At 45.4% G+C, this 16,437-nt stretch overlaps 3 protein-coding genes across 3 annotated transcripts in view; all 3 read right to left on the reverse strand.

The window, feature by feature from the left end:
* Window positions 1-8,261: 8,261 nt before the first annotated feature.
* SARC_09780 (hypothetical protein) lies at window positions 8,262-8,471 on the reverse strand (the record flags this gene model as incomplete). Its single annotated transcript, XM_014296192.1, has 1 exon — window positions 8,262-8,471. One exon carries the CDS (start codon window positions 8,469-8,471, stop codon window positions 8,262-8,264), a length of 210 nt encoding a protein of 69 aa, XP_014151667.1.
* A 214-nt stretch (window positions 8,472-8,685) lies between these two features.
* Window positions 8,686-9,054, reverse strand: SARC_09781 (hypothetical protein; the record flags this gene model as incomplete). The annotated part of the gene is made up of 1 exon (XM_014296193.1): window positions 8,686-9,054. The coding sequence occupies one exon, from the start codon at window positions 9,052-9,054 to the stop codon at window positions 8,686-8,688; it is 369 nt and encodes a 122-aa protein (XP_014151668.1).
* A 3,295-nt stretch (window positions 9,055-12,349) lies between these two features.
* SARC_09782 (hypothetical protein) overlaps window positions 12,350-16,437 on the reverse strand; it is a 6,079-nt gene continuing 1,991 nt past the window's right edge. The window contains exon 2 of the mRNA XM_014296194.1: window positions 12,350-15,652. Coding sequence (XP_014151669.1) covers window positions 12,398-15,652 — 3,255 coding nt within the window. The 3' untranslated portion in view covers window positions 12,350-12,397. The remainder of the gene's footprint in view (window positions 15,653-16,437) is intronic.

A 16,437-nucleotide genomic window follows, 5' to 3' on the forward strand; every position in this document is an offset into this window, starting at 1 on the left:
ATATATATATATATATATATATATATATATATATATGCGTGTGTGTGTGTATATATATTGCTAATTGCAAGTGTTTGTCACTATACTGTCTATGATTGTTCTCTCATTTCAAGGTGGCCATTCCCTTGTGGCATATCCATACAATACCAGTGCGACTCTTACGCTGAATAGGAGTTGTCCACTTTGTCACCTAGAATTTACCGACTGAGACATGCTGTTTCTCGCTGTCTGTCACCGACCGTCTTATCGCGTAGCTGCGCAAGCTGCTGTCCTTTTGTAGTGTTCTGGTGGAGTAACACCGTATGGTGGAGTAGCGCAGTATTCTGGTCTTGAACTGTCCCAGCATGTGTACATATGTGCAAGAAGTGTCCGCGATGTTTCAATAATGCAGCACTCAATACCAATAAATAGAGCTTATATGTATTTTGAATTTTTTTTTAAATATATCGGGTGTGAGCGCAGCGAGCACCTTTGATTAATTCCGGGGGGCAAAGGAGATAATGAGGGGGCCAGAAAAGGGGAAAAGAAAAGCGCGCGCACGCGCGGGTGCAAACACCGTTCATATAGATAAGTGATATAAACATAAAAGATAGCAAATAAATATTTTTTAGGTGGTTTTTAAACATATACATTATTTTTTTTTAAAATCAACATGTAGTATGTAGCAGTAGTATACAACTCCTAAACGTGAAACAGAGGCCTGATTTTGCCCTGCCCTATTCTGGGGCCTAGGGCCGATATAAGATAATAGGACACTCCACACCATGTGCGGACTGTGGACCCTAGGACTAGCCTGGGTCATTTTAGTAGACGACTAGGTCAGTAGACTAGTCCTTTGTACACTAGTCCAGTATATGTGACAGAACATCTAGCTTAGTTAATCTCCAGTAAATTCAGTGTACAGTCTACTACAACTAAGCTCTAGCCACATATACTAGACTAACATTTAGAAAGTTTTCTTTATTCCGCGGATTTAGTGATCTAAGTCGATTGAATTCATTCGTTCGATTGCGTTGATTCGATCTAATTTCACTAATCCTATGATTTTATTCACACAAACAGACAAAAAAAAAGTATGACATTCCCTTGCTTCCAACTCTTAAGTTTATCAGTAACCATGGTCTCGTTCCAATCACCTCCTGGTGGCACACTTCCCCGCAATATTCGCCGAGTGCCATCGATGTACTATGGCCGGCGCAACCGACCCATTCTATCTTTCCTTCGTGAATGGGAAATGGAGAAATTCCAGAAGGAATTTATGCGTCTGCCCTCCGAAGCTGCAAAGGTTGCTCACCTTCTCCAATTCTTAGACCAGCCCATACAGATCAAACTGATGGCAGCATTTGAAACCGAAGCAACTGTTGCTGATGTAGAACGATGGCTGATCGCGCACGAAATCCGGGCTCATCAATAGGAATAATATTATTTATTTCAAAAATGGCAAGTATGTATGATACAATGTATGAACATATGGTATGGCTCTCATGGTCGCTGTAGTGGTTCAGGAAAGATTGATGGGAAGAAGTGGTCAGTAAATTCTCGTTTGAAGCTTGGGCCAAGTGAGTCGACAATGGAAGATATGTGCTGAGTCAATTCGGGCCGGTGTTGACAAACACTGTTAGTATCGAATGTTCCTTATATTTGCTTGCTGGCCTACTAAGTAGAGTACCCACCTCTGTGGTACGGATAGCCTATGCCTACTACGGTCGTATCTCACTTTGCACGGACCAGCGGAAGGGTTGCTACTGGCGCTATTCCGCTAACCCACAAATCTTCGAAGGGTTCTACTGTGACTTAAACATACACTGGGTTCAGCGGCTGCCAAATCACTCGTTCCGCCCACGACTGACCGCCTAAAGCAATGCTCAAATATTCAAAGATATTGCGTACCAACGACGGTCGGTACCGATGACACAGGCGCCACCCTCGCTGGCTACTTTGAGGTCCTATTCAACTCTACAAACCCGTACGTGGTTCCACCGGATACCAAACCCTCTCCCGATGTCACTTCCACCATACGTCCCAATGTAATGGAGGCTATACTATGCTATCCCAATAAGGAGCCTGGCCCCGATAGGATCCACATCCTCCTCCTGAACGCCGCAGTGGAGCGCTCCACCAAACGCCGGACATTAGGACGCTCCGACGCCAATAGCCCACGGAATATACTCCTTGCCGAAGCATTCACTGAGCTACTGAAGGTGGGTACCTTCCCTGCAGCCCTGAATTGCAGCCTCCTGGCAGTGCACCCAAAGAAAGCCGATGCAGATATCATCTCTCCCGCCGACTTCCGCCCCATCACCCTTACGCAAATAGTCAGACACATCTTTGAAAAGTGCTTTCTTAATCCGATTACGAGCCACCCCGGCTCTGCTACTCATGCCTCTATTCCATAGAACGAATGGCATCCTACAAGGCTCAATCGTCGGCCCCCAGCTCTTTATTATCTACATGGATTTCTTAGCTGTCACGCTAGCACAATTTCGGCCCAAGCTCCTCCGCTCTTATTTATTTTTCGATGACACACGGATCCAAGCCCATCGATCGGTTTCGCTCCAGCCCTTCTTAAATGACATTGATGCGTGGGGAGGCAAATCTGGCCTCGAACAGGGTGTCATTAAACCCCGAGTACGATCTACCGACTTGCGACACGCAGCACCAGCCCTCCGTATAAATAGGGAGCTTATCACGCCGACGCTTGCAGACGCACCTTGGAACACACGTTGCCTCCCCCTGAAACTGGCACCCACACATGCCTAACCGAAACACTCCAAATACCTGGGGTTCCCACTCTCTCACGGAGTACCAGGAATCAACCTCGCTAGACATATGGAATCCCTGGTTGCAGCATTGTCACCGGGTATCGCCTCTTTCCACGCTTATGGCTTCCATGGCTTCAGCTGGCGACACCCCCGCAACCGACTGGTGATGTTCAAAACATTCATCCTATCCACGGCTACATATGGGCTGAACACTATTGCCTGGGCTCCGCCTATATGGAAGGTTGCGTTGGACCCCTTATTCGAGCACTTTAACTCAGCACTCATCCAAGCAGCAGTCATCATCACAGGCACTAAATGCCTTCGGTTTCCCAAACATCAAACAAACTTACTTCACTTTTGCGGCCTGCTCCCCGCGCGACCATTCGCGGACTACCTCGGAGGTTGCCTGGGAATACAACTCGACTCAATGGCAAGCACAAATACACTTACCCCTCTGACGCAACCCGCCTGGTCCCACGATAAACCATCCTTGCGCTTCCCATACAGTATCTATGCTCACCTGAAAACTGTACACAAAACCACGGGCGGGTGTACACACGACCATGTAGCCCTCCGCCAACGCTGTGACGACATCAGGAAGAACTCAACAAAACTAGGTCCAACAAGGAGATCGCGGCAATGGCCCGGCGCCAATACTACTACCAACTGGTTATGGGTAAATCGCCAACCTCAAACCGAAACACAGCCAGACACGACAGCTTCAATCGCTTCTTCGAGTCTACACCAATCCGGCTTTGTGCTATGATTGTAACGAATACGTACATGTTCACATTCCGCGACTACCGCACCGACGGCTGTCTCTGCCTTGTCTGCCCCGGTAGCCACAAGTTCACTACCAGCCACTTTACCTGCATCCAACAACTGATTCGACGCATTCTGGTAGGGATAATATTATTTATTTCAAAAATGGCAAGTATGTATGATACAATGTATGAACATATGGTATGGCTCTCATAGTCGCTGTAGTGGTTCAGGAAAGATTGATGGGAAGAAGTGGTCGTGTGTGTTCGAGCGTATATGATTAAGAAATGTGGTGTTATGCCAGGTTTCAACCACACACATAACATCAACCTGACTTAAAATCGATATAACGTTCAACCACTTATCTGTATGTGCTGCGTTGTCCATGTTGATTCCATGTGGGTTGAAGAGTGTCATCCTCATTCGGCCTAACATTGTTCATCATCGGTCAATACTACTGGGCTCTCCTCTTTGACGATGTCAGCCATTTCTATATCATTGCCTGTCGTCGAAGAGTCCACGACAAAACCCTAAACCCTAAAACATCCCGTCCATTGGCCCTGACCTCCTTCAGCAATTACAGGAGTGCCACGACTTCCACGGTATCTGGACCCTCCACGAACACCTTGGATCTTTTCTCCAGCATGTTGAAGAACCACCGTACCCTCACCCGTCCCTGACACATCAACAGATGTTCCAAATATCGGTTCAACCCAAATCATCGCGCTTGTTGGTTCCGACTATGATACTTCCGATCCAGGCCAGCCAACACATACCGGATTCATCCGTGGTCTGGTGCGGCATTGGCTTACCCCCATCTTCGCTTATCGAACGGATTATGACGGATAACCTGGTCCTTCTCGGTATTTCGTACTCTGCACTAACCCATTCCGTGGCACTACACTGCGCAGACCCGATCCGTACCACAGAGGTGGGTACTCTACTTAGTAGGTCAGCAAGCAAATATATGGAACATTCGATAGAAACAGTGTTTTGTCAACACCGGTCCGAATTGACTCAGCACGTATCTTCCATTGTCGACTCACTTGGCCCAAGCTTCAAACGGGAATTTACTGACCACTTCTTCCCATCAATTTTTCCTGAACCCCTACAGCGACTATGAGAGCCATACCATATGTTCATACATTGCATCATACATACTTGCCATTTTTGAAATAAATAATATTATCCCTACGTCGAATATCAAGCTTCACAGAGAAAGTTCATACTTACACACGCAGATTCACTCAGAACCATCTATCGTCGATGCCAAGCTGATGCAAGCGCTTATGCTACTGTGAAAGATGTATCATTTAATAACTTTCTTCGGAATTCGAGACCGTACGCTGATACTAATCGTTATAAAGCTAGAACATGACAGCCCAACAATCTGGTAAGTAAGCGCCGAGTAAATGTAGATGCATTGATTGCACAAGAAGAAGTCAGTACACAGGATCCTGTTGGTATAATATAATGTGGAACGTCGACAATAGGCGTTCGGACGGATACAAATGGCTTAGTTGCGACTCAAACAATCGGAACATAAGAAGTCAGGAGCATACAGCACAAAAAGCGAAAGCAAGAAACCCAACCGAGAGCTGTACGTAGTTGCAGCGTTTGCTATCAGCCGTATCGGATGCTTCCATGGTCATTCTCTCATAACGACAAAGAAACGGGCAACAAAACATGCATGAGGAATATACAGAAACAGAAAGAACGATTAGCCAGTATCAGTATGGGCCGAGACTACACAGAGAAGAGCATCCGATTTTCAAAGAAGGTCGTCAAGCGTGTCTTTGATCTAGATTCGGAGGATTATGCCAGATTGAGTCAGCTAGAGGGAATTACAATGTCGACACGAAAGTACACAGTATTACCTAAAATCGAGTATACAATTTGAAAGAAATATATTGGCTAACATGAAGTCTCCATGATTTATTTTGAACATACACACTCCACCGCAAGCACGTACACACATACATGAATCCAAACGCACACACATAAGAAATCGCACACACATAAGAAATCGCACACACACACACGCATACCACGTCACACATACAAACATATCACACACACACACACACTCACTCACTCACTCACTCACTCACTCACTCACTCACACACACACTCACTCACTCACTCACTTACTCACACACACACACACACTCACTCACTCACTCACTCACACACACACACACACTCACTCACTCACTCACTCACACACGCACACACAGATCTTAAGCCATCTAGTATTGGCCATCTAATCCGTAGCTATTAACTCTCTAATCATATTGTTTAAGTACGGTACAAAGTGTGAGCAAAACCGGTACGTGATTGTGTGTACCAGGGATACGTGTTATACCAAAAGAGCATTTTGCAATAGAATCGTGCCACCAACTGGCCAACTGTGAGTTGGGTTTCATGTCCTTTAGGTGTTGCAATGAATTCTGATAGAATTGTGCATCCTTGAAATGAGTGAGTGCAGTTACAATAGCCAATAGCCCTTGTTGCACCGTAAGTAGTTGATTTGTGATGAATTCATAGTCCTGCTTAATATCTGCAAATATCTCGGTTTTCCATCGATACAGTACGCCGACAGGTGCCATGTCGGACGCGTCTGTAGCCACCATGAATGGTATTGCATCCTTTGATGGCTGAACTACTGGCGCCCGCTGAATCACTGCTTTGAGCTGCTTAAAGGCATCACATTCTATGGTCCATAGGGCTCCTGACTTACCTTTGTGACATCATAAATGTCCAAATGGTTTAAAATAGCTTGTTAGGTGGGGCACTCCATCCGACAGGAAGTTGATTGCTTTGAGCTGCTTAAAGGCATCACATTCTATGGTCCATAGGGCTCCTGACTTACCTTTGTGACATCATAAATGTCCAAATGGTTTAAAATAGCTTGTTAGGTGGGGCACTCCATCCGACAGGAAGTTGATGAAATCGCACATGCTGTTTATATCCTTTCCAGTGGTGGGAGTTCTCCAATCTAGTAAGTGTTCTACCTTTCCGGAATACATCATGGTCCCTTCGCTAAAATCTCGGAAAACAGCTAAATTTTGTTGACGCCAAATTGGCATTTCTTGCGTTGATTAAGTTGTGTTTGCTCAGTCTGGCTAAGACCTCACGCACAACTTTATTTTGCTCCTCTTTGGTCTTCGTATATACGACGATGTCGGCTATATATACTTGCACATTATCCATGTCTCGGAACAAATCCTGCATGACTGTTGGAAGAACGTTGGTAACATATGTAGACCAAATGGTGCTTCATTAAACGAATATTGTTGCCTATCCCAGGTAAATGTGAAATACTTCCTATGCGGCTTGTACATCTTCATCTGGTGGTAGCCTTACTTTAAGTCGATGGTGGAGAAGATTTTAACCCTTTACATTCGTCTCAGCAATTCGTTAATTCTCTGTAGGAGAAATTATGTGTAGGTATGAGTGCGTTTATAGGGCTCATGGCCAAATACACACGGACATTTTCAATGTCCCATCCGAGTTGAACTGGCATACTGCCAAAAGTGCTACATTAACTGGGGTGGGTTCGTAGTTGACTGCGATCACTTCATTTTCCAGTCAGGCCTTAACATGTTCTCTGACTTCCTGTTCGTGACGCCATGCTACGTAGTTGCGCGTCGGACATTTCTACTTCGAATAAACTTGAACTTGGCCTAGTTTGTGATCTTATTCTGTCCGAGAAGTAGATCGTTTAGATTCTTTGCTAATCGAAGTATCATCTCTTTTACAGTCTTCGAAGGCTTATATACAGGTTTCAATAAGCTGTCATCCGACTGGTCCTTTTGTGAGTCGATGTTAGTAGGTAAACCAGTAGTAGTTATACCTAATGACAACAAGTCTCCCATACTTACTATGAAATCCTAGTCTGGCGAAATGATACAGAATACTGCCTTTGTGACTGTAGTCCGTTGATCGTTGAGGGTAAACCTCAGATCCACAGCCATGTCTCGACATGTTATTTCTCTTTCGTCAGCTAACTTTAGCATGATAGGTTCTGATTTATGTGCTACATCCGTTATCTTACAAAAACGTGATGATAAACATGAAATATGCGAGCCCGGATCTAAAAACGCTTATATTTCATGTCCGTTAACCCGTATACCTAGAACGACACGCTCGTCTAGAGATGCATCCTTTTGTTTCAGTGCCAAGAGCCGATTTCTTCAGCTGCACCTTACAGAAGTGTTTGTGGAACCTGCCTGTGTATCCTCCATTTGCTTTGGCTACAACATTTTTGCTAGATTATGTGAATTTCACCACAGAACTCGGGCGCTTAGAAAAGGCCTGGTCTGTTCTCGAATAAAATTCAGTCCATGTTAGGTTTGTGAGTTTCATTGTGTCATCTGTTGGCCCTTCAACTGAAATATCACGTACCTTGTCTGGATAAGAAAGTATATGTCTGCATACAAGACGTCCTGATCTTTCCTGTGAAGGGTCGACCAGAAAATTGTTTGCACCCATAGCACACACATGATCAGTTTGTCTGGTGACATCCCTTGCGTTTGGGTACGTGATATATATGCGTCTAGTTCCATTAAGTTATGGGACTCAGGAGTTCTGTCGTCCGGAGGAATCATAACGGATACCAACAACTCCGGGCAGGGCCCATCGAGAACAGATGGGAAACCATCTTTTCTTTCCACGTTTTTAGCTTAGTAACAGCAGCCGAAATGATGGCTTAAAACTCTGTTGTACCGCCTCGAACTAACGGTTCTTACGCGAATTTGCAGTTTGCATGATTTGACCAAAATCTTCTTTTGATCTAGACAAAAGTGGCAAGATACTCGTATCGATAGGGTCCTTTCGATCTTTTCGATCTGGTCGATATGTAGTTGGTAACTTACCTACATCCTTGACAAACTTATTACTGTCCACGGTCTTCTCAGCATGAACCACGCGTAGCTCAGGATCCATCTTGGACTGTAGATGCCTTGCCATCGTCCTTTGAAGGTTATCTTGGCCCTATTTGCTCTTATTAATTGCCTAGTTAACTGCTGCCTCCGCGCGTAAAATCTTTGCTGTGAAGTCTGCGATTTTAATTTCACTCGCTGATTCTTAGAATCGATGAATTCAAACCATTCAGTCAATTCTCATCTCCATCATCGTCATCCAGAGCCACTGGTGCCGGTTACGGTGCCGTGGTGGTTGTTGTTGTGGTAGACGACTGAGTGATGGTTGTGGGGGCAGGTGCATCCTCTTCCATGGGTGAATTAGCTTTTGACTCTGTCCTGTGAGCTTCTTCTGTTTGGGGTTCGATGTTCTGATCAGAATCGTCTCGGGTCGTCTCTGGGGATTTATCCACAGCAAATTTCCTTCTGTTTCGTTGCGTCCTCCTCTGGTACTTGTGAAAATCTTGCGCTAACCACTCAAATCGTCTGAAGTACTCATCGGAGTCCGGTTGCTCAGAAGTCGTCACACCGGTATCGTCCGAAGATTCCGTGTCAGTTATCCGACGTCTCCGTTCTCGTAACGTATGGCATAACGGTACCAAACGCATAGCGGCCTCCTCCTCCTCCCGTTGAGTTACAGTGTAGGGTTTATCACTCTCTTACGTGGGCGACGAAATTGAATCCTCTATTGTACGTTTGTAACTCGCTTTGTCACTTGCCGTCTTCCCTTTTTTTAAATCTTTTCGCTTTTTGACTCTTAGTCCCTTTAGGAGCTGATTTCAACTGGATCCTCTACTTTCAAAGTATATAAATTGACTACTGATTATGATGGGAGCAACGTAAACACTGCTTGAGTATATAGCATAATCCAGTTTTACATGAAATCTGCTCATCTTTGGTTTAGTTGGTTCACGCTCCAGTGTGCTATCGCTATCTGGCTGCATTACATATCCACCTTTGCCTGTGGCGCTTTGTGTTGTTGCTGTCATGTCAGATACAGATTTTCGTGCAGATTTAAAACTTTATGCGCAGACTCCATACATATCTTATACGCGCTCATACACTCTAAACGAGATGCCATTTTCACACCTCAACGAATCCTGATTGAAATACCCACACACGTCCAGCAATACGAACTTCGTTGTGGCATCGATGGTGATTAGTCGCTCCAACATGACTACAATTGGGCACAACCTAACCAGGTTCTCCCCACAAAGGTTTGCAGCCTGCTCAGGCAAGCACTTATATCTGAATGTTTTCGGGGTGGAGTCACCAGACGAAACCAAATCGCCTTCTTATGGACTATTTCTCCATACCCCCGGCACCAACAGCCTACGTTCGAAAATTCGGATGCAATGCCATGTGTCTACGCCATTCTAAGACACCCAAACCTGCCCCTCGCTCTGACACAGACGTGCTATTCGGACCCAACCATGCAACAAGGCCGTTTGAATACCGTATCTCGCCTTGTTTCTCCAAGAAGATCATAAACCAAAATATTGGTGAAGTACATTTTCAAGAGCGTTAGAGGTACCGGTAGTCATAGCCCACCTCGTGCCACCGCATCTTCCTTTCACCAACCGAACATACAACTCAACCAGAAACATCTGCATCAAGCAGCTGTATGAAACACAAAGCAGACGCGTATGGATCCAATTGAGCTACGTAGATGAATACCTATTCATGCGCAAGACAGCAAACCATCAACATCTGCTTCTCGTTACCATGGTCGATGTTATATTTTCCAACCTCTCGACACCACATTCCGCAGTGATAAATATCACTTCAATAATTTTAGTATCAAATATGATGCCTCCCCTCATTGGCTTTTTAGTACTCGAATCCTTGATCAACATGTCTCACAGCCACCCCCTGCAAGATTCCTGTATCACCAAAGCACTAGAAGAATCCGACCTCAGCAACACACCAACAAATGGCCTACGCCTTATCGTCAACGCCTCTACCGACAACTTGTTGGCGAACTTAACGACGCAGCACATCTCACACGGCCTGACGTCGCCGCCCCAATCGCAGCACTATTCAATTCCAAATAACCCCTCCTAACAACACTGGATAGTGGCTAAGCTTACACTCCGTTACTCCTAGGCCACGCCAAGCCACACGTTGGGGGTTCAATATGCCATGACTCACTGGTATTTACGGTCTACAGTGTCGTCGACTATGCCGGTGGTTTAAACGCCCGCCGATCAACCACGGGAGCTATCATTATACTCAACAGCACGCCTAAAAACTGAAAATATACGGCAGAATCTAAAGACTACTACAGGTTTCACTTTTTAGGGGTTATTTGTCACTATATGCCTGGAATGGGTTCTCCACAACAGCAACCGACCGATATTTTTATAGACAACCAGGTGGCAATCAAATTCAATATTCATAGGCTCCTTGTTTCACTTCAAACACGACATCAAACATTACCACCTTCACAAGCCATTTGGATATTAAAAATACAACCTAAGCAAATATTCATAATAGATTTTGTTCAACTTTTGAAGTATGGTATGCAATAAAAGAAACATTATCTGGTCAAAATACAAGCTACTGCATTGCGATGGAATGCTGTTATTGAACACTTGGCAATTGAGCCATTAAACACTTACACGATTGAAATACACCGCTACCCGAATCGAAAGATTACACTCGCATGTAAGGTAATATGTATGGTAATAGGCTCTTCTGATATTTAAAACTCAACCTAATCGATCCATCTTCAAGTCAACGCTAATGCGAGGAACTCATTTAAAATTGGTACTATTATGAAGTCTTCGCTGAATGGAAATACAAGTCACCGTACAAGGGAATTGGCTACCTGAAATACCAGCTATTGCAATGCGATGAAATGTGGCTATTGAACCCGCTATAGTAAATGGTCAAATACTAATACGATTAAGACACACCACTATCAGAAGCTATTGTTCTTTAGAGTATGTAGGTAAAATTTAGAAGAAATCAACGTCGATATAACCAATCCTGGTTTTCATATATCAAATACAGTAGTAACTCAAACAATTGACAGGTGGTATCCCTCTTCCTTTGCAGTTGCGTCGTTGGGGCCCTACCGGGCAAGCCCTTTCATACTCTCAACTGTTGGCTTTGGGGACTGAGAGCGTACTTTTCATAATTTACACCTTAGGTTGTCATGTTCTCATAGCTGCATCTTTCGGTGTTCTATAATCTTATATAGTTTAATATAGTACATTCGGTACAGTGCTCTTGACACATCAATTGGCTGTTTATTTTTGAGGTACAAAGCATTCACAAATTTCTGGGCAGCCCTGGTCAGTGAAACAAATTATATGACCCATGTTTTTGTGCCATAAGACCCACTTCATAAAAACGAATTTCGAAAGCATAGTCATAAGCTGTAACGATGGGGATACCTTTGCACACATCTAATTTCTATATCATACACAGTGGTGGTACCGGAGCTGGCAACTTTGAGACAAGACGAACACCAATCAAACATGGGGCAGAAATTGTTATATATAAAACCCCCCCCCACCTTTTAGGGTTCAACTGAAGTGCGCCACTATTTATAGTATTGAGAGACTCCCGGGATGAATGCCTTAGATGTTTGCTATTTTTGGGCACGTTAAGGAGCTCCTTCATGCTTTCCTTGTCTTTTCGGTATAGTATGTCCCTCTTAAAGGTGATGCCTGTACATTGTTGTTATCGTTCCGCGACGGATCAAACTGTCTCCTAATAGGATTCGCGACCATCACTCTCTCTTATATCTTTTAAAATTAAAAGACTTTATACATCATCACCGCGTACTCCCATGTGTTCCACACTGATATATTGTGATGAAACGACGCAGCTCTCAGCAAACAATAGTAGCAGCTACATAGGTTACGAAAATGCCATTCAACAGCGATAAAAAAACACTAAAATAAAATTTTATCTGTTATTCGCCTATATATTCTCGCCGCGTTATGAATTCAGATAAGGTCTATGCAAACCCGACTGTTGCTCCTTCATCAGGCTCTGCCATGCGTTATGCTCACCCTCCCACGAGTATGGCTGTCCATTGTTCCCGTTACTGCGCGCACAGCCCGATTGGGACTGCATATGGGGCTCCTCCAAATGGGCAGCCAGGCGTCTCGTTTTATTGAGATGCATATTGAACCGACGCTTTGGTCGTTTGTTGGGCTCGGCACCTGCACCATAAGCTGCACCACTCTCGCCCAGAATTTGGGCCGTTGTGTTCGTTTCTGCGGACGTATACTGACCGTTGTTGTGCCGAGATACCGCTGAGGGAGGGCTCATACTAGTAGTTCCGATTGCTCCATTGTCAGGCACGTGTGTGAACACTGCATCGTGTTGCGATGGAGCGTAATCATTCAAAGCTCTACCCAGAACATCGGACACGCACTTTAAAAGACCTCCAAGCGCTTTCTGGCCTCCGCAATCATGCACAGCGCCATCACCGTTCACTACGTTGATTTCTGGACAATTTCCATATCCCACAGCGTCTTGGATATCCATTTCTACGCTACTGCTGTATAAACTCATGTCGAACGCCCCGGAGGAAGTACTCGCCGACGAGCTGGCCGACGGAATAGAGGCTTTGCTACGATTGTTCGATAACGAACTGCTTCGACTCACACGCAGGCTGTTGGGCTGCGACTGTATCTGCAACTGCTCAAACATGCGAATCTCCAACTCCGTAGTCTCCCCTTCGGCTAGCGAATCGCACAGTTGTTGCAGTTGATGTGTTTGCAGCTGTGTCTGCTGCTGCGACAGTTGCTGTATCTGTAATTTCCGCCGTGCTTGTTCGTCGTTCCCTTTGGGGTCCTTCAGAGGCTTCCGTTGCTTGATCTTATTTCGAGCCAATAGTTTGGGCAGTGATGTGCGACTGCTTGTGCATGATGTAGACGTTTTTGTGCGTAGCGGGGCAGTCACGCGTGTCGGCACACCCACACTACTATGTTGTTTGGGTCGTTGTTGTTGTTGTTGTATATACTGTTGCTGTTGCTGTATGTAGTGCTGTTCTTGTTGGTTCTGTTGGCTGTAGTTCGGATGTTGCTGTTGCTGTTGAGGCTCATACCCGCGTGTCTGCGTGGAACTGGCAGACACCTCTCCAGCCAACTCCTGACTAGGTTTCATACTGCCAGAGCCCAACGAGGTATCTGACACACTGTTGCGGTGGTACACCCCATAGGACACCCCTTGCCCCACCATGGACTCGTCACTCAGCCCTGGCCCAACATCGCCTGTGTTTGGACCGGTATAGTCCTTGCGACTACCTAAACTCACAGTGCTAGCCCTCCCAGCCGCTGCACCGTGACCGTCTACCTGTACGCCTACCATGCTGCTGCTTTCTAGGCTATGCTTCTCCGCACCCCGACCCGCATCGTCGGTGGAGTGACACCGTTGGTATAGTGTCGCCTTTGCAGCAGAAGGTGCTACGGGTGGTCTCCCCAGAGAATACGCCTGCGTGTGAGTGCCAGAGCTTCTGTCACAATCCATACTAGTGGACAAGCTTGTACCGTCCTGGATACCGGTGTTGGTACCGCTATTGTTAGTGGCCTTCAGACTCGTCTGGCTGGCATCCCCCAAACTCGTGCTGAGACTGCATAGACTGTTGCTGTTAGTACTGATGGTCCTGTGGCACGCGTCGTTCCCAGGGTACCCTACACTGTGCCTGTACTCGCCCCTGTGTTGAGCCGAGTGGTGCATGCCATCGGGTGACTTCTTCATGGTATTGTTCCATGGGTCATTGATTTGGGACAGACTGGACGCAGACAAGCTATTCCCTCGCGAGAGCGTCTTGATTATCCTGTTACCATAGGCGGGCGCGTGTCTGCCATTGATCGTGTGTGCGTTTGGTAGTGCACTGTGTGTGTTTGCTCGAGTGAAGTTCTTGTACGGCGATGATTTGGTGCCCTGATTCGCCATGCGACTGAACTGGCCCTGCGTGGGGGTGGTGTGGCTGCGTCGATCTATATAGTGCACAGGTTTCTGAGGGGGTCCCTGAGAACTAGGCTCAAAGTACATGGCACCCCCCCTGCTATTGGCTTGATCGAAGACGTCGCATGGCCGTTGCACCTGTGTGTATTGTGTTGGCGGGTGCCCTTGCTGCTGTGTGTATGGCAGCTGATATGAATTGTACGGTTGCGGCAAAGAATGCACGCTGTGTGAACGGGTGTTTAAGTGCGAGTCTACCTCACCCTCCAGGGGAGACAGCCCATCCCCATTTTGGGTCTGACTACTCCCCTGATCATATCCCGTCCCACTTCTCTGGGATTGCGACCGTTGGAAGCAATGTGTCATGTAGTGCTCATTTGCGGGTACGTACGACAGGAGTTTCTCGTCATAACCGGCCGTGAAAAGATCCGGACTGGCGCTCGTTGACACGGTGCCATTTAAATGTAAACTAGCATCCGTTGCCATAGAAATACACCCCGCGTGTCCGGCGCTCTTGCCCCGTGGGCGCCTCGTGGGTTCACTGTCCATTTCTATAGGTACGGTACCTACAGTCAGGGCACCGGCACTCGCACGCTCCGGGCTATTGCTGGAATCAGTATTGATATCCGCGTCTTCTACATTGAATACCAGCGTGCTGTTGGGATTGCCTATACTCGTCAAATACAAGACAGCCTCGGCATCAAACTCTTCCTTGTAGATGTGCAGGTCAAAGCCGATGGCGATCAACACTTCCTCCTCAATCTTATTCAAATACACCAGAGGCACCTCACTCCACTCACTCCAGCTGCTGTTTGAATAGGCCTGGTCCTGGATGAATTTGTTGGCCAGGATCAGACAGGCCAGCGACACACAGCTGTAGCACCACTCCTTCGTGTTACAGGCGCGTATGTAGTTCTTACTCCCGGCTATGAACTCCATGGGCGACCCTTTGCGGTCTGTGTTGTGGTGAGACTCTTCACGGAAGACATTCGGATGCCATCCGCCCCCCGCGTACTTCTGCCCAATCCGATCTCGGTAGATCTTGGACACCACAAACGTCGATGTGGCGATGCTTTCCGTCAGAATGAGCTCTTTGTACTTGTAGGTGAAGCTGCCACCAACACCCTTGTGATAGACACATGAGAACTCCTGAGGGTTTCCCGATAACTTTACACACACCTCTGGATCTGTGTAGGCCCGCGCGCGGCTTATTGATTGTTTGAGGTTGGAAGGATCACTAGCACCTCCCCAACTATCCTTACTACTCTTGAGAGGGACCTAGAGAAGGACGAATGAAAGGAGAAGGAATAAAAGATCAGATGCTCGTACGGAATGTCCGTTGATGTATAAGGTACCACGACAGAAGGTGTATTTTCTCGCACAATAGAATCGGTCATTGGTGTCGGTTATACGTGAGACGATGCAAAAGCACAAATTGGAGAGAGTCTTCAAACATATCTGTGCGGATGAGTGCATCTTGCATATTCATATCCTGAACGCAGATCAATATATAAACCTGAAGGAAGAAGTAAGTTCCAAACTTTTATGTTGGAATACGTGGCTGTATGGGAAAGCAACAAAAACAAGGAAAAATAAAACAAGCCTTGACAAATCATCCACCCAGTCGGGTTTCATATGGATTAATTTCATAAGGAGCAGAACGTGGTCAAATCCATACACATGCACACACACAATATATATATACACACACACACACACATATATATATATATACATATATATAAATATACATACATATATACGTATCCACACGTACGTATACACACATACACGCACACATAATATAGATATAAATATAAAATTATATTGTAATACATTATATATAATGATAAGATAATATATACAGACACACAAATATACAAATATACATACAAATATATATACATTCATACATACATACATTATATATATATTTACACTATATATATGTATATATATACATATATATATATATATATACATTATATATATATATATATATATACTATTATATATATATATATATATATATATACAANATATAATAAAATATATATGCACAC

Source organism: Sphaeroforma arctica, assembly GCF_001186125.1.
Source record: "Sphaeroforma arctica JP610 unplaced genomic scaffold supercont1.1043, whole genome shotgun sequence".
NCBI lineage: Eukaryota > Ichthyosporea > Ichthyophonida > Sphaeroforma > Sphaeroforma arctica.